At 45.9% G+C, this 22,276-nt stretch overlaps 1 protein-coding gene across 3 annotated transcripts in view; it reads left to right on the top strand.

Annotated features, from left to right (window-relative positions):
* kiaa0930 overlaps positions 1–22,276 on the top strand; it is a 145,302-nt gene that overhangs the window by 91,814 nt on the left and 31,212 nt on the right. For 2 of the 3 annotated variants that reach the window (XM_072484541.1, XM_072484540.1), the window contains exons 3-5: positions 10,584–10,688; positions 14,544–14,621; positions 16,763–16,864. In XM_072484541.1, coding sequence (XP_072340642.1) covers positions 10,584–10,688; positions 14,544–14,621; positions 16,763–16,864 — 285 coding nt within the window. The remainder of the gene's footprint in view (positions 1–10,583; positions 10,689–14,543; positions 14,622–16,762; positions 16,865–22,276) is intronic. The other variant, XM_072484543.1, reaches the window with a different exon arrangement.

The following is a 22,276-nucleotide window of genomic DNA, read 5'->3' as shown; positions in this document are numbered from 1 at the left end:
CAGGCTTAGCCAATGAAAACAGTACCTCCTACACCAATGGTCTCACAGCATTACAGGGTACCGTAATACCTCTAATACCGACTACCACATTCACCCTCTGTTTAAAAAAAAAAAAAAAAAGAGTCCGGGAGGGGTGGTGGCCTCGCATTACACCGTGGTAGAGGTTAAGGTTATGGAGGTACCCGGTATACATCAGTATAGTGGTTTTGCCTCGTTATATCGCAACTACTTACAACATTTATTTACTGTTCACAATGAAGCAATGAGTTGATCGGGGGCCCTGGTCGTCCTCTGCGATCGTCGTAGCTTCGGTGGTGATGCAGGCGCCGGCTCGGGCATCTGTTGCTCCGGGAGCGTGGCTTCGGCTTCTTCGGCAGCTTCATCAGCCCTAGACGGGACCAGTGGGAGGACCGATCCACCTGGGAAGGGGTTGGCTGTGGGGTGCGCCGGTGGTTGGGAGGGTGGGGTTGGTGGGGGGTGTGTGTGTGTGGGGATCCAGCGGGCGAGGTCCCATAGGGAGACCGTATCCTGTCGGCCATCGGGGTACGCCACGTAGGCGTACTGAGGGTTAGCGTGCAGGAGATGGACCCTCTCGACCAATGGGTCCGACTTGTGCGCCCGCACGTGTTTGCAGAGCAGGATGGGTCCAGGAGCTGCCAGCCAGGTCGGGAGCGAGGTCCCGGAGGAGGACTTCCTACGGAAGACAAGGAGACGTTCATGAGGTGTTTGGACGGTCGTGGTACACAGCAGTGACCGGATGGAGTGGAGGGCATCCGGGAGGACCTCCTGCCAGCGGGAGACTGGGAGATTCCTGGACCGTAGGGCCAGTAGACAGTCTTCCAGACCATTCCATTCTTCCTCTCTACCTGTCTGTTTCCCGGGGGTTGTAACTGGTCGTCCTGCTCAAAGCAATGCCCTTGCTGAACAGGAATTGACGCAGTTCGTTGCTCATAAAGGAGGACCCCCTATTGCTGTGTATGTAGACGGGGAAACCGAACAGCGTAAAGATACTGTGGAGGGCTTTTATGATGGTGGCTGCGGTCATGTCGGGGCAGGGAATGGCAAATGGGAACCGGGAGTACGCGTCAATCACGTTCAGGAAGTAAGTGTTGCGGTCGGTGGAGGGGAGGGGCCCTTTGAAGTCCATACTGAGGCGTTCAAAGGGATGGGAAGCCTTTATCAGGTGCACTTTCTCTGGCCTGTAGAAGTGTGGCTTGCACTCCGCGCAGATTTGGTAGTCCGTGGTGGCTGTCCTGACCTCCTCCGATGGAGTAGGGCAGGTTGCGGGTTTTAATGAAATGGAAGAATCAAGTGACCCCGAGTGGCAGAGGTCCTCGTGGAGGGCCCGGAGGCGGTCCACTTGTACGTTGGCACGTGCCGCGGGATAGGGCATCAGAAGGCTCGTTTAGCTTCCCAGGACGATATAAGATCTCATAGTTGTAGATGGAGAGTTCGATCCTCCCTCGTAAGATCTTGTCGTTCTTTATCTTGCCCCGCTGTGCATTATCGAACATGACGGCCACCGACCGTTGGTCAGTGAGGAGAGTGAATCTCCTGCCGGCCAGGTAATGCCTCCAATGCCGCACAGCTTCTACTATGGCCTGGGCCTCCTTTTCAACTGAGGAATGGCGCATTTCTGAAGCGTGGAGGGTGCATGAGAAGAAGGCCACGGGTCTCCCGCTTGGTTGAGGGTGGCGGCCTGAGCTACGTCGGACGCGTCGCTCTCGACTTGGAAGGGGAGGGACTCGTCGATGGCATGCATTGTGGCCTTTGCAATGTCTGCTTTGATGCGGCTGAAGGCCTGGCGGGCCTCTGTCGACAGGGGAAAAACCGTGGATTGGATTAGCGGGCGGGCCTTGTCCGCATAGTTGGGGACCCACTGGGCATAATAAGAGAAAAATCCCAGGCAGCGTTTCAGGGCCTTGGAGCAGTGAGGGAGGGGGAACACCATGAGGGGGGCGCATGCAAAACCCCTTGATCTCCACCGAATGAGACCGGGAGGCCAGGGTTTTTTTTTGGTTAACTGGATGAACGGGGAGAGAACAACACCTTACCATGTTGGGGTGTATGAAGCTCTCCGTGCTCCCAGATTCGATTCAGACAGGATGTTTCATGCCCATTGATGAGCCGTCGTTGCAGTCGAGAGTGTTCGGGGCCGAGACTGGTCCAGGGTCACCGAGGCTAGTCGTGGCAGAAGTTGGATGTTCTCCTTGGGCGGTATGTGGTCATCCAAGTCAGGGTCCTGAAAGTCTAGCCAAGATGGCGGCGCCCACTGGTCACACATGGCTGGGGGTGCACAAGATGGCGGCGCTCATCCATCACACGTGGTGTCCGAGAGACAAGATGGCAGCGCCCAGAGGCCACACGTGGCCCTGAAGGAGGAAGATGGCGGCGCCCGCTGGCCGCACGTGGCCCGTGGAGAGGATTGTGGTGGCGGTCCTGATTCGCCTCCGGAGACAGCAGCGACCGCCCGGGCCTGGCATACCGCCACGAAGTGGCCCTTTTTGCCGCATCCTTTACAGAGGTATGAGTGGGCCGGACAGAGCTGTCGGGGGTGCTTGACTTGCCCGCAAAAATAGCAGCAGGCCCCCCCGGCGTTGCCTGGCAGTCCCGCAGCACAAGCTTATGGGGGATGCATCGGAGTCGGCCGCGGGGGGGTTCGACGCTGCTCAAGTGGCTGCCGCGTGGTCGGGGACGTAAGCGCGGGCGTTTCGGGAGGCCACATCCAGGGAGCTAGCAAGTGCCCGTGCCTCCTTGAGGCCTAGTGTCTCTTTCTCCAGCAATCGCTGACTGATTTGAGAGAACAACATACCTGCAACAAATGCATCCCAGATTAGAAGTTCTGTGTGGTTGCTGGCTGAAACTTGCGGGCAGTTACAGTTCCTCCCCAACACCAGGAGCGCACGGTAGAACTCCTCCAGCGATTTCCCCAGGGATTTGTCGCCTCGTCGCCAGTAGATGTCGGGCGTAGACCTGGTTTACAGGGCGAATATAATGTCCTTTCAGCAGATTCATTGCGGCCTCGAAATCGTCCACATCCTCCATGAAAGTGTAGATCTCTGGGCTCACCCTCGAGTGCAGAACTTGATTTTCTGGTCCTCCGTGGGTGTAATTGTGGCCGTCCTGAGATATCCATTGAAACACGTCAGCCAGTGCTTGAAGGTTGCCGCTGAGTTTGCCGCGTGGGGGCTGAGTTGCAGACACTCCGGCTTGATTCGGAGCTCCATTCTTTAAAATCTAGTGTAATAGATTGATGCTCGATCAATAGCTCCAGAAGCGAGATTGGAGACAATTGAAGGCTTTATTACACTAGATGTTTCCCCCAGCAGTGCAGGTACAGAAGGCAGCTACTGGGGAGACACAGGCTCTTATACTCCGCCTTACTAGGCGGAACCAACAGGCAGGCTTCACCAATGAAAACAGTACCTCCTACACTAATGGTCTTACAGCATTACAGGGTACCGTAATACCTCTAATACCGACTACCACAGTTACATGCAGGGAAGTCTTGGCAAATGAAAATTTAAAACCCTCAAAATTTCAAAGACATTTGAAAACTAAACATGAAAAGTTCAAGGATTAACCTCTTTATATTTTCAACGGATGCTGTGAGATCTTAAATAATAATAATCATAATCTTTATTAGTGCCATAAGTAGGCTTACATTGACATTGCAATGAATTACTGTGAAAATTCCTTAGTCGCCACACTCCGCTGCCTGTTTGGGTACATGGAGGGAGAATTCAGAATGTCCAATTCACCTAACAAGCACGTCGTACGCGAATTTTGTCGGAAGAAACCGGAGCAAACTGAGGAAATCGACGCAGATACGGGGAGAAGATGCAGACTCCGCACAAACCATCGGCTGAAGCCATTATCAGAAATGTAACATTGAGTAACAAAGCAAGTGAGATCATGAGGACCAAGCAGGCTCACCTGTCGCATTAAAGGTAAGTGAAAATGGTGGGTGCAAAGGTCGGCCGGTGAGGGTCACCGAGGTCTGCCGGCGTGGGTCGTCAAGCTCAGCCGGTGTCCCTAAGGATGGCAGGTTAGTAAATGGAGTCCAGGGCAAAAACGTTTCCAAAAAAACTGGGTTAGACAGATTGGGCTTGTTACCACTGGCGCTTAGAAGAGAGAGGGGTGACTAGATTGAAGTAGATAAGATCTTCAATGGCATTGACAAGGGGGACTTAGAAAGGATGTTTTATCTTGTGGGTGATCCAGAACCAGTTTTAAAATTAGCGTTCGCCCTTTTAGGGCAGAGATAAGGAGAATTTCTTTCTAAAGGTTGTGTGGCTTTGGAACTCTTTGCCTTAGAAGGTGGTGGAGGCGAGTTCATTAAATATTTTTAATGGGGGGGGGGGTAGATAGTTTTTTGTTAGGCAAGGGAATCTAAAGCTATTGGCGTAGATGCGAATGTAGAATTCAAAACAAAAATATGTCAGCCATGTTCTTGTGCAATAGCAGAGCAGACTCGAGGGGCCGAATGGCTGCCTTTTGCTCCTATTTCTTACGTTCGCATGTATTTGAGTTGCAGAAGATACCCAACATTTCTTAATCTGCCTTTTTCTCAAATATAGCACTAAACAACAGGATACATTCAAATATTGGTGCCGTAGATTTGGTGGTGCATTTGTAGAGGATATGGGGGTGGGGGAGTGGGGTATGCTATCCCTGAAACTTTTGAACTTTTATAAAGATACAATCTCATTCCGATTCTGAAAAAAAGGAAAAACTGTAATATTTGGATTTTCAACAGACAAACCAGACCATTCCTTTTATCAAGTTTCCTCTCCAATCCCTCCTTCCCAGGCCTCTGACTCCTCCACCCCTCCCTATTCGTTCTGCTTTCTCTCCTCCATTCTGCGTCCCTGAGTGCTGCTGCTCATGGAAATTATTCTGCCTAATGTAAGGATTCCTGGTTTTGGTATCCAGCAGCAGGAGTTGCTTCTATTTGCAGTAGAAATGTTGTTCTCAATCTATAAGGAAAGTACCTCCGCATTAATGCTCCTCCTAGCCCAGTAAGGGCTACAGTGAGAGATACTGCAGCTAATTGAGGTATAATCCTTTACAGTTAATGAATCACATTGATTTGCTCGAGTTCTCACTTCACTTCTCATAATTTTTTTAAAAAGTAAGTTCCTCTTCCACCAAACCCACCCTCTCCTGTTCTCTCTTCTGTTCACTGCTTTTACCAGTTGAACCATTGGGAGCTTTCTTGTGCCTCTGACTGGACCAAGTTTGTCAGTGAATCAGTTCGGGAAACAGAGTTGTATTGACTTTACAAGTTAGTCACGTCACTTTCAAAGCTTGACATTATGTCAGCGTCAGCAAATCCCCTCAGAAGTCATTGGATCAAACCACAATGTTTGTTTGTACTGTACTATCCCACTTCCACTCTCCATGTTGGTTTACTTCAAGCTGCTGTGACAGCCCAGCTCTTGAGTATTTTTCCGCCAAACGAGTCATATTTTAGACTATTTCCGAACAATGAGCAGAGTTAAAATCACCAAGTGTAGCACTAATAAATGAATTGTCTTCCAGTTGCATGGTGAAGTCTGTAGCCAGGATAATATGACATTTAGCTGGATGACGTGGTCGTTTTTAGGGCTTTTTTGAGGGGAGGGTTGTTGGTGAGTCCTCTACAGGTTGAAAATAGATTGTTAGCACTCAATTCTTGGCAAAAGGGGTGAAGGGTTGCTGGTGGGTGTTGTTAGTGAAAGATCGGATTGGGTCAGTTACTTTGTGTGGATTTGAGCCACACAGACCCATTTCTTGGCAGCTTGAGTTAGTTGATCTTGGGCCCCAGAAGGGTGTTACATTATCCAAAGGTTCCTTCTGCCAGTATGGGTGTCAGCTCAAGACTGATTCAGCCTCAACTGTAGTGCTTCAGTGATTGAATAACTTGCATAGACGACTTTGACAGGGTACATTAGCTTGGGTGATTGATATAGCTTTTCTAATGCATTCAAGGGCAGTGGTCTTCGCTGGTTAGGCTAGCATTTATTGCTCATCCCTAATTGCCCTTGAGAAGGTGGTGGTGAGCTCCCTCCTTGGAACGCTGCAGTCCATGTGGTGCAGGTACACCCACAGTGTTGTGAGGGATTTCCAGGATTTTGACCCAGTGACAATGAAGGAATGGCGATATATTTCCAAGTCAGGATGGCAGGTGGCTTGGAGGTGAACCCCAAGGTGGTGGTGTTCCCAGGTATCTGCTGCCCTTGTCTTTAAAGATAGTCCGTGCTGTCTAAAGAGTCTTGGTGGGTTCCTGCAGATGGTGCACACGGCTGTTACTGTGAGTTGGTAGTGGAACGAGTGGATGTTTATGAAAGGGGTAGCCATCAAGGGGCTGCTTTGTCCTGACTAGTGAAATATTTGTAATAAAAATTATTAAAGGAATGATGGAAATTGGGTGTTGAGAGATTAGAAAACACAAACAAACATAAACTTTAATTGCAGATTTATTTTTGATGTTCTTTCTTCCTGCTGTTTCCTGGTGCTGTGGGGGCTCCACATGCTGGCCAGAATCTTTACTTGCAATAACTTGTAAACTAAAGCATCAATGTCTGATTTTAATGTAAAATGTACAGGTATTGGCCTGAATAAAATTGTTGTATTAAAATTGTTGTATTAAAATGTGCTTACTCCAAATAAGGCTATTTGCAAAGAATGAGCAAGCAGTATATTGGAACACGAGTTTCAAAGAATAGGTGGGCAATGAGGCAAGATATGGGGTGCTGACTAGAGGAAGTGTCCATCTGAGCATGTGTAGGGAAAGACAGACTCTTCAATATTAACTATTTTTTCAGGGGTATTTTTCCCCGGGTTTGTGTGAATTCGCATTGATATTTTCTTTGTAATATTGGGATCTTAGATTTTCTTTTGTTACACTAAGAAATGGCACCAATATAGCAGAATATGTAAAGGACATAATGGTTAAAATAGCTGGAGCTGAACCTGGTTCACAAAATGAACAGAACAAATAAATACACAATGATAAAGTAAAAATCTGAGGGATCGGAATCATTTCTATGAAGAATTATGAGTCTGGAATAAAATTTGGAATTGTAGAAAAGTAATTAAAAGGTACTTGGAGCAATTGCTTTACGGTGGAATTATACTTTTAGTTTCCGTTTAAAAACAGCTGAAATAAAAGAGGTAAGGACAGGCATGGTTTTTTCTGTATCCTCTTGTTAGCAGCATCATTATTTACAATTTTATTATAATCCTAATGTGGCAGGGAGATGGGAACCAAATGAGGAGGTTAGTGGACAGTAAGGAGGTAGTAACTAAAGCCTGTAAGGAACTAGATCATGGAGTCAGCGTGACTAAGGGGAAGAGTAGGCAGGGAGCAGATGATGAACGCAAAGGGACTGGTGGTCTGGGGTGCATTTATTTCAATGCAAGAAGTGTAGTAGGTAAGGCAGATGTAGGAGCAGCAGGGTGGTGGTGATAGGAGATTTTAGTTTTCCCAACATTGACTGGGATACACTTCGTGTCAGAGGTCTAGATGGAGCAGAATTTGTAAGGAGCATCCAGGAGGGTTTTCTAGAGCAGTATGTAAATAGTCCAACTCGGGAAGGGGCCATACTGGACCTGGTGTTGGGGAATGAGCCCGACCAGGTGGTTACAGTTTCAGTCGGCGTTTACTTTGAGAATAGTGATCACAATTTCGTAAGTTTTAGAATATTCATGGACAAAGACGAGAGTGGTTCTAAAGGAAGAGTGCTAAATTTGGGGAAGTCCAACTATACCAAAATTCGGCAGGAGCTGGGGAATGTGGATTGGGAGCAGCTGTTTGAAGTTAATTCAAATTTGATATGTGGGATTGGAGAGCGGTTTTAAAGAGAGGTTGATTAGAGTGCAGGACAGACATGTCCCTGTGAAAATGAGGGATAAAAATGGCAAGATTAGGGAACCATGGATGACAGGTGAAATTGTGAGACTAGCTAAGAGGAAAAAGGAAGCATACATAAGGTCTAGGCGACTGAAGACAGACGACGCTTTGGAAGAATATCGGGAATGTAGGACCAATCTGAAACGAGGAATCAAGAGGGCTAAAAGGGGTCATGAAATATCTTTAGCAAACAGGTTAAGGAAAATCCCAAAGCCTTTTATTCATAAATAAGGAGCAAGAGGGTAACTAGAGAAAGGGTTGACCCACTCAAGGACAAAGGAGGAAAGTTATGCGTGGAGTCAGAGAAAATGGGTGAGATGCTTAACGAGTACTTTGCATCGGTATTCACCGAGGAGAGGGACATGATGGATGTTGAGGTTAGGGATAGATGTTTGATTACCCTAGGTCAAGTCGGCATAAGGAGGGAGGATGTCTTGGGTATTCTAAAAGGCATTAAGGTAGACAAGTCCCCAGGTTCAGATGGAATCTATCTCAGGTTACTGAGGGAAGTGAGAGAGGACATAGCTGGGGCCTTAACAGATATCTTTGCAACATCCTTGAAGACCGGTGAGGTACCAGAGGACTGGAGAATTGCTAATGTTTGTCCCCTTGTTTAAGAAGGGTAGCTGGGATAATTCAGATAATTATAGACCGGTGAGCCTGACATCAGTGGTAGGGAAGCTGCTAGAGAAGATACTGAGGGATAGGATCTATTCCCATTTGGAAGAAAATGGGCTTATCAGTGATAGGCAGCATGGTTTTGTGCAGGGAAGGTCATGTCTTACCAACTTAATAGAATTCTTTGAGGAAGTGACAAAGTTGATTGATGAGGGAAGGGCCATGTAGATGTCATATACATGGACTTCAGTAAGGCATTTGATAAGGTTCCCTATGGTAGGCTGATGGAGAAAGTGAAGTCCCATGGGGTCCAGGGTGCACTAGCTAGATGAATAAAGAACTGGCTGGGCAACAGGAGACAGAGCGTAGTAGTGGAAGGGTGTTTCTCAAAATGGAGAACTGTGACCAGCGGTGTTCCACAGGGATCCGTGCTGGGACCACTGTTGTTTGTGATATACATAAATGATCTGGACGAAGGTATAGGTGGTCTGATTAGCAAGTTTGCAGATGATACTAAAATTGGTGGAGTTGCAGATAGCGAGGAGGACTGTCAGAGAATACAGCAGAATATAGATAGATTGGAGAGTTGGGCGGAGAAATGGCAGATGGAGTTCAATCCAGGCAAATGCGAGGTGATGCATTTTGGAAGATCTAATTCAAGAGTGGACTATACGGTCAATGGAAGAGTCCTGGGGAAAGTTGATGTACAGAGAGATCTGGGAGTTCAGGTCCATTGTACCCTGAAGATGGCAATGCAGGTCGATAGAGTGGTCAAGAAGGCATACGGCATTCTTTCCTTCATCGGAAGGGGTATTGAGTACAAGAGTTGGCAGGTCATGTTACAGTTGTATAAGACTTTGGTTCGGCCACATTTGGAATACTGCGTACAGTTCTGGTCGCCACATTACTAAAAGGATGTGGATGCTTTGGAGAAGGTGCAGAGGAGGTTCACCAGGATGTTGCCTGGTATGGAGGGCACTAGCTATGAAGAGAGGTTATTTTCATTTAGAAAGACGGAGGTTGAGGGGGGAACCTCATTGAGGTCTACAAAATCATGAGAGGTATAGACAGGGTAGATAGCAAGAAGCTTTTTCCCCAGAGTGGGGGACTCAATTACTAGGGGTCACGAGTTCAAGGTGAGAGGGGAAAAGTTTAAGGGAGATATGCGTGGAAAGTTCTTTACACAGAGGGTGGTGGGTGCCTGGAACGCATTGCCGACGGAGGTGGTAGAGACGGGAATGATAGTGTCATTTAAGATGTATCTAGACAGATACATCAATGGGCATGGAGTAGAGGGATACAGATCCTTAGAAAATAGGCGACAGTTTTAGATAGATGATCTGGATCGGCGCAGGCTTGGAGGGCCAAAGGGCCTGTTCCTGTGCTGTCATTTTTCTTTGTTCTTCATAAACTTGAAGACAAAAGCAACACGGTGGCACAGTGGGTTAGCCCTGTTGCCTCACGGCGCCGAGGTCCCAGGTTCGATCCTGGCTCTGGGTCACTGTCCGTGTGGAATTTGCACATTTTCCCCGTGTTTGCGTGGGTTTTGCCAGCTAAAAAGGGAGCAAGGACCCGGTGAAAGGTAACCGGCCCTGTGCTTGTAGAATGCTGTTGCTGAAATAAAGGACTTTTAAGAAGCTCGTTGGACTCCCCTCGTTTTATCACACTAATGCTTTGTATAAGTTCAATATTACTCTTTGTTTTTTGTATTCCACATCTCTCGAACAAAACCAAGGATTTTGTTTTTATCGCCAACCTTTATGATCCATATCTTGCACAAAGGTCCTTCTGCTCCTCCAGGCCCTTTTAAAATTTTAGGTTGAGTTTCTTCTCTCTTATTGCTAAACTGTACTATTTTTGTATTGTTCCACATTGCACTGTCCCCTATCTGTATAGTCACCAGTTTATCTTTCACAATCCCTGTCATGATTTTCTGTGAAGTCCTAATGTGAATTCCATGTAAAAACGAGTTTTACTCTTGTAGTTACTGTGAATCAGTAACTCTGCTGATCCAGCGTGGAAATATTAAGCGTGAAATTTTTGTTTTCCCCTCCTGTTGAACTGCCAGGTTGAAGTTGAAGTTTACCGCAGAGATTCCAAGAAGCTGCCTGGTCTCGGTGACCCAGACATTGACTGGGAGGAGAGTGTTTACCTGAACCTCGTTTTGCAGAAGGTACAGTGAGATTGGTCAAGCACCATCCTCAATATGCAATACCTAAGATGCTTTCCAAGCCAATGAAACCGATAATATTTTGCTGACCAATGGCCTGGCTGGTTATTCCATTGGGTGTTGTCATAAGTCTTTACAATTGCCAGGTGATCACTTATTGTTTCAAATACATGAAAGATTTCAAGACTGGCTTCCTGGGCATTGGATTAAATGCAGTGTTTGTTGTGATGGTGAGGTGGAACAGGCCAGGCAGGTTGTAACATTTAGTTCTGGTCTGTACTGAGTAAGACAACTTCAATGGGGGTTCTAAAATTGGCTTCCATATCCCTGGGCTGGGGAAGAGAGAGCCAACCTGGGATCCTGCCCCTGGATCTTGCTCACCAGCCACAAGTTGAACATTAAAAGTAAGTAATTGCTGTTAAGCACGCATTGTGATGATCTGAGGATGTGACAATGTTTGCTTTTCCTTTCCTGAGCACTGTCTAATGACTTCTGCTGAAAGCACGAACATCAACGGAAGACAGATTAGGGGCTTGGTTCTGTCCTTCTACTGAATAGCTCCATAACACTTCATGCTCTAGCCTTGCATTGTAAATGTGGATGGAATTTTGCTAGAAATACACACTTTGTAATATCCTGTTCAGTTCCATAGGAGCCAGGCTAAGACAATCTAAATGTTATAATCACTGCCCATAAGAGCCCTTGCTTCCTTCTTTGAGTCCCTCCCAGATGGGACAAATTTCACACACTTTCTATGCTATCACACTGATTGCAGCTAAACTGGAGCACCCTCTAGCGACAGCTCAATTTTTGGTTGTTAATCTGATTTTGTGGCTGTAATTTGACGTAGGAATGACTCTGATGAGGTAAAACCTGAGTGAATAGGACAAGCAACTGTGCATCTCAACCAATCAGATTGAAGGATTGTGAAATTAACAGTGCATGGTCTGCTCAAGGAAGTACAAATTATGGATGAATTTGATGCCAAATTTGGAGAAAGAGATTGTGAAAGAAAGATTGGATTAAGAGAGAAAAGACAAAAGGAAAAGTAATTTTGAAAACATTTACAACTTGAAATCTCCAACATCACCTAATACGTAAATGAATGAGATGCAATACTTGCAGTTCTGAATTTCAGTGCCAGAGAGGTGGTTTGACAATAATTGGCATATCGCATCAAGAGGATACTTGGATTGAAATGGCAATACATCATTCTGTGGCAAGTTTAGTTTGCATCAACTGTGCACATGCATTAAACAGCATGAAGTCACTGCATTTCAGCGGTGAGGCAGACAGCGAGGTGTTATTCTTGCAAAGCGAACCATGAGGCAGCATAACTCTGACAACAACTCTTGGATTTCCACATTTAACTGTGTATCCACAGTCACCTTAAGTTGCTGTAACATTGGTACTGGTAATCATTCATGCACGATTACCTTACTGTAATCTTAACAACAAATTATAGGCCATTTTACAGCACAGATGGAAGCCATCCAGCCTATTGTACCAGCGCAGGCTCTTTTGAAGAATCCACCCAATTAGTCTGATTTCCTCCCAGCTTTTTCCAAGTACATATTCGGTTTCCTTTTGAAGCCTCCAATTCGAACTGCTTCCAGCACCCTTTAATTGCATTACGGATCATAGCAACTCATTATGAGTGATTCCCCTTAGCCCCTCTTGTCTTTTGCCAACTGTAATAACCTGTGTTCTGGCTACGGGTCCCCCTGTCAGTCAAGATTTGAATACTTGAATTAAATTCCCTCTTGACCTTATCTGGGTAAATAAATCCCAGTTTCTCTTGTCTTGAGGTGAAGGGGCTTGGCTCTATTCTTTCATCACTGCCCTAAATTAATACTTTTTCATTTGCATCAAATCTTGTAAACTTTGAAATTGCACGTTTTCTTTATCCCACAGGAATTAACAGGAACTTGTGATTTGAGAAGTGATGGGTATCTCGGCTATGATCTTCACCCCAGAGACTGTCTTAGTCAGTAAAACTGATTGGGGGGGTGGGGCATTCTGTCCACACACTAAACAGTACGGATGCTGGGTACGAGTTCAAATTCAAACATGATAAATTGTGAAATTTGATTTGCGTAATCAGTCAATTTGTGGTAAAGCACAAACCCCACATTTCTCTTCCCTGCTGTTGCTGGGATATGTAGCGCTATGTGCTGCTACCTCTGTGCAGTCATGTGACACACCATTAGAGATACACCATTAGAGATGCACCGTTCCCAGTACAAAGAAAGCAGGAAAATGTCATTCTGTTTGAAAAATGTACAAAACTGTAATTAAAGAAAAACGCTTCACTGGGAGGAAGAACCTTGCTGAAGTTGTCTGTGTTTTCTTTCTTCGAAATCCGTTGAATTGATTTATTTTAATATCTGATCTCTTCAATTTGTGAGCTTATTTTATTGCACAACAAACACACGTGTCAATTTTTCTGGAATATTTTGTTTAATTTGTCAGTTATCACCCCCACCCCCCCAATCCAAATGTATCTTGACCCAGGAAAGGGGGACACTGACACTGAAGCTGGATGTTAGGAACCCTGTCCCCGATCCTATAAGAGTGCTGGAGGACAAAACCTTCACAAACTACCTTTTCTCTTTGTCACCATTAGCGACTTCACCATTTTTATGCAGGTTGGAGTGCAAGAAGTACTGCTGACTCTCTAACATTGCTTCAAATGAGCCAAGCTCTCAAAGGCTCTCATCATTCAGAACATCTGTGATACATTCACCTTCGCAGTTAATTTGCATCAGGGAACAGATCAGAGATAACTCCAGTAGCCTTATAGCTGTGGTACTGACTCACCAGACCAGGAGGTTCAAATGTTGGACTGTACTGATTTAGCAGCAGTGGAATCTCTACAGCTGAACTCAGTGGGCTATGGGGTGGGGAGGGGGGGGCAAAATCACTTGCTAAAAAATGCATAAATGTGGATGTCTGATGAAAGCATAGTTGGTCTTGATTGTGAGGCACTGTACTGTTGAACAGCCTTTCAGCATTCTCTTAATTCACATGTAACAGATGAACATTTGGACAAGATATCAGAGGGCTACGACTGGAAGGGATCAAAGCAAAGTGGGAGGAAGAGTTGGGAGAGGATATGGAGGAGGGGTTCTGGTGTGAGGTGCTCCGGAGAATGAATGCCTCCACCTCGTGCGCGAGGTTGGGGCTGATACAGCTGAAGGTGGTATACAGAGCACACCTCACGAGGGCGAGGATGAGCCGATTCTTTGAAGAAGTAGAAGATGTGTGTAAATGTTGCGCTGGGGGTGGGGGGTGGGGGGGTGGGGGGGGGGGGGGGGGGGCGCTAATCACGTTCATATGTTTTGGTCCTATCCAAAGCTAGAGGATTACTGGAAGGAGGTTTTTAGGGTAATTTCTAAAGTGGTGCACGTGAAACTGGACCCAGGCTCCCGGGTGGTCATATTCGGGGTGTCGGACCAGCCAGGGTTGGTAACTGGTGCGGAGGCAGATGTTGTAGCCTTCGCCTCGTTGATCGCCCGAAGGTGGATCCTGATGGGATGGAGAGCAGCCTCTCTGCCCTGGCGTGGCGGGGGGGGGGGGGGGGGGGGGGGGGCTGTGTGTGTTAATGTTGACTATGGGTGATTCCTGATTCCTTTTTGTCATTTGTTTATGTGAACATGCGGGCCAATGTCTGGGGTTTGGTGGGAGGATAGGATCGTTGTTATTGATATGGGGATTGACATATTTGTTACTGATTATTGTTTGTTGTTGGTGGGTGTAAATTTGGGAGAAAATGTGAAAAAGGAGGAGAATAAAAAATATTTTAAAAATATATCAGAGGGCTGAAAAATTGGTATGAAACCTGCGTTCTTTCTACAGCTGGAATATGTTGTGACATGTGCTGTTTGCACACGTTCAGATGGAGGAGATATTCACATCCATAAGAAGAAATCACAGGTGAGTGACTGAATCAATTTTTCATGCCAAGCTAGTGGGGATATGAAAAGTGTGGTCCTGCTGGCCTTGAGTTTTGTTTTTAAGCTTTGCTGGGAAGACACACTAAAGTTCAAAACTGTCCATAAATTGTTACTAACGTAAGGTCTAGATTTTTGGGTTCAGCAATGAAGTGCTCACAAGCTGCCCACAAATGCCTAGCAAGCAATGTGTCCAGGATTTCACCCGTCCTGACATTAATTTCATTTAAGCGTCAGCTATAGGGAATATCTGGCATCCAACAACACTGACATTGAGGGCAGCACAGTGGCACAGTGGTTAACACTGCTGCTTCACGGCACCAAGGTCCCGGGTTCGACCCCGGCTCTGGGTCACTGTCCGTGTGGAGTTTGCACATTCTTCCTGTGGTTGCATGAGTTTCGCCACCACAACCCAAAGATGTGCAGGGTAGGTGGATTGGTCACGCTAAATTGCCCCTTAACTGGAAAAAAATTAATTGGGCACTGCTGACATTGAGAAAGCTAAGCAGCCAATTGCACTGAAGAATTCTAATAGAAAGCAAATCAGGGAAACAAGTCAGTTTTATCAATCACTTTTACAGAAAGTGAAATAAGGGTTGGGACATAGTCATGGGATTAAGGTAGAAGGTGAATATGGACTATCTTTAAGTTTCATTTTAAAATTCTATACAATTTTATCATGAAATGGAGAAATCTGACACCACAAATACTCAGAGACCAAGAGGTTGTTCAATGTTTTTACAGCAATAAAACCAGTGCTGAAGTGTTCATGAGAGTTCATGTCAATTTAGTGATTTCGAGATGATTTTCATTTGTGAGGACTTCAATATCACACCTTGGGTGGAGGAGCAGGGAATGACTGACTGTAACTTCTTGATTTTTGCAATTAGCAAATATGTTGCCAGCAGAAGTTGCTGCCCATTTCACAGGGTAATGATGGTGAATGCTGACTGATTAGCTTTTCTTGCAATTGCAAAGTCTGAGACATGTATGTAAATATACGACATTCGCAATCTAACAGACAAATCATCTGCTAAATGGAATGAGTAAATATTCATAATCTCAATTCATTATAGCATTACATTTTTGGCATTGCCATACAAGGAATTACATCAAGGTAGGAGTGTCTAGAACATTTTCCACAAAGGTTTGTCTCAATCAGGCACACAACTTTGGATAATTTTGTACCACAGTCAGTTTTAATTTAAACTGAACAAGTTTGGAATTCAGGACAATCAGGGAACGGGACAGTCAGCTCTGAACTTCTATTAACCCCGTCCATAGGGAATCAATCCTTGAAACTGGATGACAGGCCATATAATCATAGAATAGAATTGAATCATAGAATCCCTACAGTGCGGAAGGAGGCCATTCGGCCATTCAAGTCTGCACCGACCCTTGGAAAGAGTACCCTGCCTAGGCCCACGCCCTATCCTGTAACCCCACCTAACCTTTTGGATACGAAGGGGCAATTTAGCATGGCCAATCCACCTAACCTGCACATCTTTGGACTGTGGGAGGATATCGGAGCACCCGGCGGAAACCCACGCAGACACGGGGAGAAAGTGCAAACTCCACACAGTCAGTCACCTGAGGCCGGAATTGAACCTGCGTCCCTGGTGCTGTGAGGCAGCAGTGCTAACCCAAATTATACATGAATAGAAGCAAATTAAGATATTTCTCTCAATTCTGACCTGGTTTCAGTGCTTAATCACCCCTTTTCCAGCAGGCTTAAAATCCGGTTACTTTCCTTATCCCTCTCCTTCATAACGGGTCAATAAATAAATCCAGGCAGCTGGCAAACCAAAGCTGTACCTCCTCAATGGGTATATTCTATCAGCTGTCTCTGTAACTTTCGTGGGCAAGCAACCAATAATTATATAACAAGCAACTGGTCACTAACCTGTTGTGATTTGGTCTGTTTGCAAATGGTGAGTATTGTCAAAACTAGACCCAGCCAATCGCTCATTACCTCCCAATTACTACGCTGAATGGCAAAGAAATTGTTTAGTGTTTTCCGTTAGAGCTTACGGCCGTGGTACTACTTGAGTTCTATTGGGAAACTGCACTTTCTCTCTGTTGAGATGAATATCATTTTTCCCTGTTGCTTTTATTTTTGAACAGCAAGTATTTGCTTCTCCAAGCAAGCATCCAATGGATAGTAAAGGAGAAGAATCCAAAATCAGTTATCCAAACATTTTCTTCATGATTGACAGTTTTGAAGAGGTAATTGTTTTTCCTAATATTCAACGGATGGCCTCCAGAGGAAATCCTCACATTTGGAGAGGAGTTTGGGACATCGTTGTCATGCCTACCGCCTGTATTGGCCTGTTTCTCTCTGGCCATCGTACAAGTTCTACCAGTGAGCCAGTAATCCAAACAGATAAATTCAGGGACTTAGCCCGTTGTATGTTTCAGATAAATTCAGGGACTTAGCCGGTTGTATGTTTCAGGTTACAGGTACATGCTGAGTTCTTCAAAACCTGTTTTGCGTCTGCAGCAATGTGTTTTTTTTTTTTTGTGACGTGTGATGTATTACCATCCTGTTGCTGGGATACCGTTCAGAAACCCCAATGTTATATACAATTTGTAAGACTGTGAAGAAAGGTTACGTCGTTCCATGAGTGGTTCCACGCACAAATAAGGATATATTAAAACAAACTATATTATTAACTTTAACATAATATCGACAATCAGCGGAAGTCTCCGTCAGCGGGATCCTCCGCTCCACTGGCAGTGCACCCAGGCCTGTGGGTTTACCAACGGCGGGGGTGGCCACAATGGGAAATCCCATTGGCCGGCTGCCAGAACGGAGGATCCCGCTGCCGGCGAGGGTGCGCTTGACAATCCCGCCCAATAACATTCAATTATCAGCTAAACAATGCTTACCAATACAATGAAGCAAGCTTATCTGCTATCTGTTAGGACAATGCGCAGTCAATTCCAGCCCCCCTTGACCCAGAGTCGCAACATAATGATTCTTCGAAAAATATCCAAAGTCTTTAGCCCTTGGCTACCCAATAATTCCAGTCACCAGTGTTGTACATTTAAACATAATTAAGCTTATTAATAATAATAACTATAATTGAATATGCGGCAAGTGCAACAGATTAACTATTATCTAACTCCTAACTGCCCCCCCCCCCCTTTCAATTTCCAATTGAAAAGCTTTTTATTTTTACGGCATCTCTAATTGTTTCATTTGTAACCGGACTTTAGCTAATTAACTAACAAAGAACAGTACAGCACAGGAACAGGCCCTTCGGCCCTCCAAACCTGCGCCGATCATGTGCCCTATCTAGATCAACCGCCTGTATCCTTCTATACCCCGTCTGTTCATGTATCTAGCGAGGTAAGTCTTAAACGTTGCTAACGTATCTGCCTCAACCACCTCAGTTGGCAGTGCATTCCAGGCCACCACCACGCTCTTGTGTAAAAAACCTTGCCCCGCACATCTCCACGTAATCTATCTCCCCTCACTTGAAATTGTGCCCACTTGTAATTGTCATTTTCGCCCTGGGAAAAAACCTCCAACTGTTCACCCTATCTATACACCTCATAATTTTATAGACTTCTATCAGGTCGCCCCTCAGTCTCCATCTGTCATGAGGGAGAACAATCCCAATTTATTCAATCTCTCCTCATGGCTAATAACCTCCATACCAGGCAACATCCTGGTAAACCTTTCTGTACTCTCTCCAAAGCCTCCACGTCCTTCTGGTAGTGTGGTGACCAGAATTGGACACAGTATTCCAAATGTGGCTTCACCAACGTTCTATATAACTGTAACATATTTTGTGAGCGTTTATACTCGATACCACGTCCTATGAAGGCAAGCATGCCATATGCTTTCTTTACCACCATTTCCACCTGTGCTGCCACTTTTAAGGATCTGTAGACCTGCACGCCCAGATCTGTATATATGTGTGTGTGTGTATGCTCCTGATGGTTCTGCCATTTATTTTATAGCTCCCACCTGAATTGGATCTACCAAAATGCATCACCTCGCATTTGTCCGGGTTAAATTTCATCTGCCATTTCTCTGCCCAGTTTTGCAGCCTATCTATATCCTGTTGTATTCTCTGACAATCATCTTCACTATCCGCAACTCCTGCAATCTTAGTATCATCCGCAAACTTGCTAATCGGACCAGCTACATTTTCTTCCAAGTCATTTATATATAATACCAACAGCAGAGGTCCCAGAACTGATCCCTGTGGAACACCACTAGTTGCAGACCTCCATTTGGAAAAACACCCTTCCACTGCTACCCCTCTGTCTTCTATGGCCAAGCTAGTTCTGGATCCATCCAGCTAGTTCACCCCTGACCCCATGTGATTTAATCTTTTGCACCAGCCTGCCATGAAGGACCTTGTCAAATGCTTTACTAAAGTCCATGTAGACAACCCATCCACAGCCCTTCCCTTGTCAATCATTTTTGTCACCTCCTCAAAAAACTCAATTAAATTAGCAAGACATAACCTTGCTCATACAAAACCATGTTGTCTGTCGCTAATAAGACCATTCACTTCCAAATGTGCATAGATCCTATCTCTGAGAACCTTTTCTAATGATTTCACTATCACTGACGTCAAGCTCAATGTCCTATAATTACCCGGATTACCTTTGCTACCCTTCTTAAACAATGGGACAACATTGGCTATCCTCCAGTCCTCTGGATCCTCACCTGTGGCCAACGAGGAAACAAAGATTTATGTTAAGAGGTTCAGCGATTTAATCTCTTGTCTCCCTCAGTAATCTGGGATAGATGTCATCTGGCCCTGGGGATTTGTCTACCGTAATGATTTTTAACACACCTAATACTTCCTCCCTTGTAATAGTAACCAGTTCTAAAGTGTTTACACATCCCTCTGAGACACCACTAATCAACGTGCCCCTCTCCTTTGTGAAATCCGATGCAAAATACTCATTTAGGATCGCACCTACTTCTTTTGGTTCTACACATAATTTGCCTCCTTTTTCCTTGAGTGGACTAACTCTTTCTCTAGCTACCCTCTTGTTCCTAATATACATATAAAATGCCTTGCGATTCTCCTTAATCCTGTCTACCAAGGACATTTCATGACCCCTTTTTGCCCTCCAAACTCCCTGCTTGAGCTCTTTTCTACTTTCCTTGTATTCTTCAAGTGCTTCATCTGTTTTTAGTTGCCTAGACCTCACGTATCCTTTTTCTTTTTGACTAGACTCGCAATTTCCCTGGTCATCCATGGTTCTTGAATCCTGCCTTTCCTTTTCACCGGCACATGCCTGTCCTGCACTCCCATCAATTGCTCCTTAAAAGGTTCCCACATGCCAAATGTGGATTTACCCTCAAACAGCTGCTCCCAAACAACAGCCTCAAAATCCTGCCTAATATGGTTGTAGTTAGCCTTCCCCCAATTTAGCACCTTAACCCTCGGACAACACTCGTTCTTTTCCATGAATATCTGAAAGCCTACAGCATTGTGGTTACTGTTCACCACATGTTTCCCCACTGCAACTTTGATGACCTCGCCGGGCTTGTTTCCTAGTACTAGGTCCAGTATAGCCGCTTCTCTAGTCGGACTGTCCACATATTGTGACAAAAAACCTTCTTGGACACACTTAACAAATTTCTCACCATCCGGACCCTAGCCCTAAGGGATTTTCAGCCAATATGTGGGAAATTAAAATCTCCCACTACAACAACCCTATTATTTTTACATCTATCCAGAATCTGCTTACATATCTGTTCTTCAACTTCTCCTGGGCTGTTAGGAGGCCTGTAGTACACCCCCATCATAGTGACTACCCCCTTCCTGTTTCTGAGTTCTTCCCACAGTGCCTCGTTACTTGATTCTTCCAAGATGTCCTCCCTCTATACAGCTGTAATATATTCTCTAACCAGTTATGCAATTCACCCACCTCTTTTACCTTCCCCTCTGTCTCACCTAAAACACCTATATCCCGGAACATTTAGCTGCCAGTCCTATCCCTTTTTTAACCAAGGCTCCGTTACCGCATCTCGTTACTACATCCAAGTTCTGTGCATGAATCAAATTTCTAAGTTCATCTGTTTTACCTGTTATACTCCATGCATTGAAGCAGATACACTCCAGGTCTCCAGAACCACGGAGCTTGACCTTCCCCAGCCTACCCTTCGTCTTAGCCAGCCTGACTCTGGTACCAGGCTCATCCCCAGTCGCTACACTTGCTGGCTTACTGTTCTGATTACCACCCCCCTGCTACATTAGTTTAAACCCACCTGAACCATACTAGCAAACCTCCCAGCCAGGATGTTGGTGCCTCACCAGTTCAGGTGTAACCCGTCCTTCTTGTACAGGCCCCAACTTCCCTAGAAGACATCCCAATGATCAAAAAAACTGAAGCATTCCCTCCTGCACCAGTTCTTTAGCCACTTGTTCAGCTGCACTAGATCCCTGTCACTAGCCTCACAACTCTTCCTATGTTGTTCGTGCCAGTGGACAATGACTTCTGTCTGATTTCCCTCCCGTTTTAGAATGCTTTGTACTCGCTCAGAAGATCCTGGCACCAGGGAGGCAAACTACCATCCAGGAATCACTTTTGCAGCCACAGAAACGTCTATCTGTGCCACTGACTATTAAATACTCTACCACTATTGCTTTGCTACGATTTGTATCCCCCGTCTGTGCAGCAGGATTAGTCGTGGTGCCTTTGCTATGGCCACTGCTGCTACTGCCTCCTGATGGACTTCCCCCTCATCAGCATACTTGTTAGATAGAGGGACAGCCATAGGGGACCCCTGCACTGTCTGCCTACCCCATCTGGTGGTCACCCATCCACCTTCCTGTACCTTGGGTGTGACCACATCTCTGTAGCTATTATCTATAACACTCTCAGCTATTTGAATGCTCCTCAGTGCTTTCAGCTGCTGCTGTAACTAATCCAACCAACCTTCCAAGATGTCTGCTCTCCTCCAATCCCGCAACCGACCGAGATATCTGCTCTCCACCATACCCCATCCTTCCGAGATATCTGGTCCCCTCCATCCCCACAATCCTCCGAGATATCTGCACCTCCTTCCCGCAACCTTCCGAGATATCTGCTCTCCTCCATTCCCGCAGCCCTCTGAGATATCTGCTTCTCCTTCCCGCAACCCTCCGAGATATCTGCTTCTCCTTCCCGCAATCCTCCGAGATATCTGCTCCTCCTTCCCGCAATCCTCCGAGATATCTGCTCCTCCTTCCCGCAATCCTCCGAGATATCTGCACCTCCTTCCCGCAATCTTCCGAGATATCTGCACCTCCTTCCCGCAATCTTCTGAGATATCTGCACCTCCTTCCCGCAACCCTCCGAGATATCTGCTCTCCTCCATTCCCGCAGCCCTCCGAGATATCTGCTCTCCTCCATTCCCGCAGCCCTCCGAGATATCTGCTTCTCCTTCCCGCAACCCTCCGAGATATCTGCTTCTCCTTCCCGCAATCCTCCGAGATATCTGTCCTCCTTCCCGCAGCCCTCCGAGATATCTGCTCCTCCTTCCCGCAATCCTCCGAAATATCTGCTCCTCCTTCCCGCAACCCTCCGAGATATCTGCTCCTCCTTCCCGCAATCCTCCGAGATATCTGCTCCTCCTTCCCGCAACCCTCCGAGATATCTGCTCCTCCTTCCCGCAACCCT

This window comes from Scyliorhinus torazame, chromosome 19, assembly GCF_047496885.1.
Source record: "Scyliorhinus torazame isolate Kashiwa2021f chromosome 19, sScyTor2.1, whole genome shotgun sequence".
Lineage (NCBI taxonomy): Eukaryota > Metazoa > Chordata > Chondrichthyes > Carcharhiniformes > Scyliorhinidae > Scyliorhinus > Scyliorhinus torazame.
The sequence above is the reverse complement of the archived record's forward strand: the minus strand, read 5'-3'. Positions and strand labels throughout refer to the sequence as shown.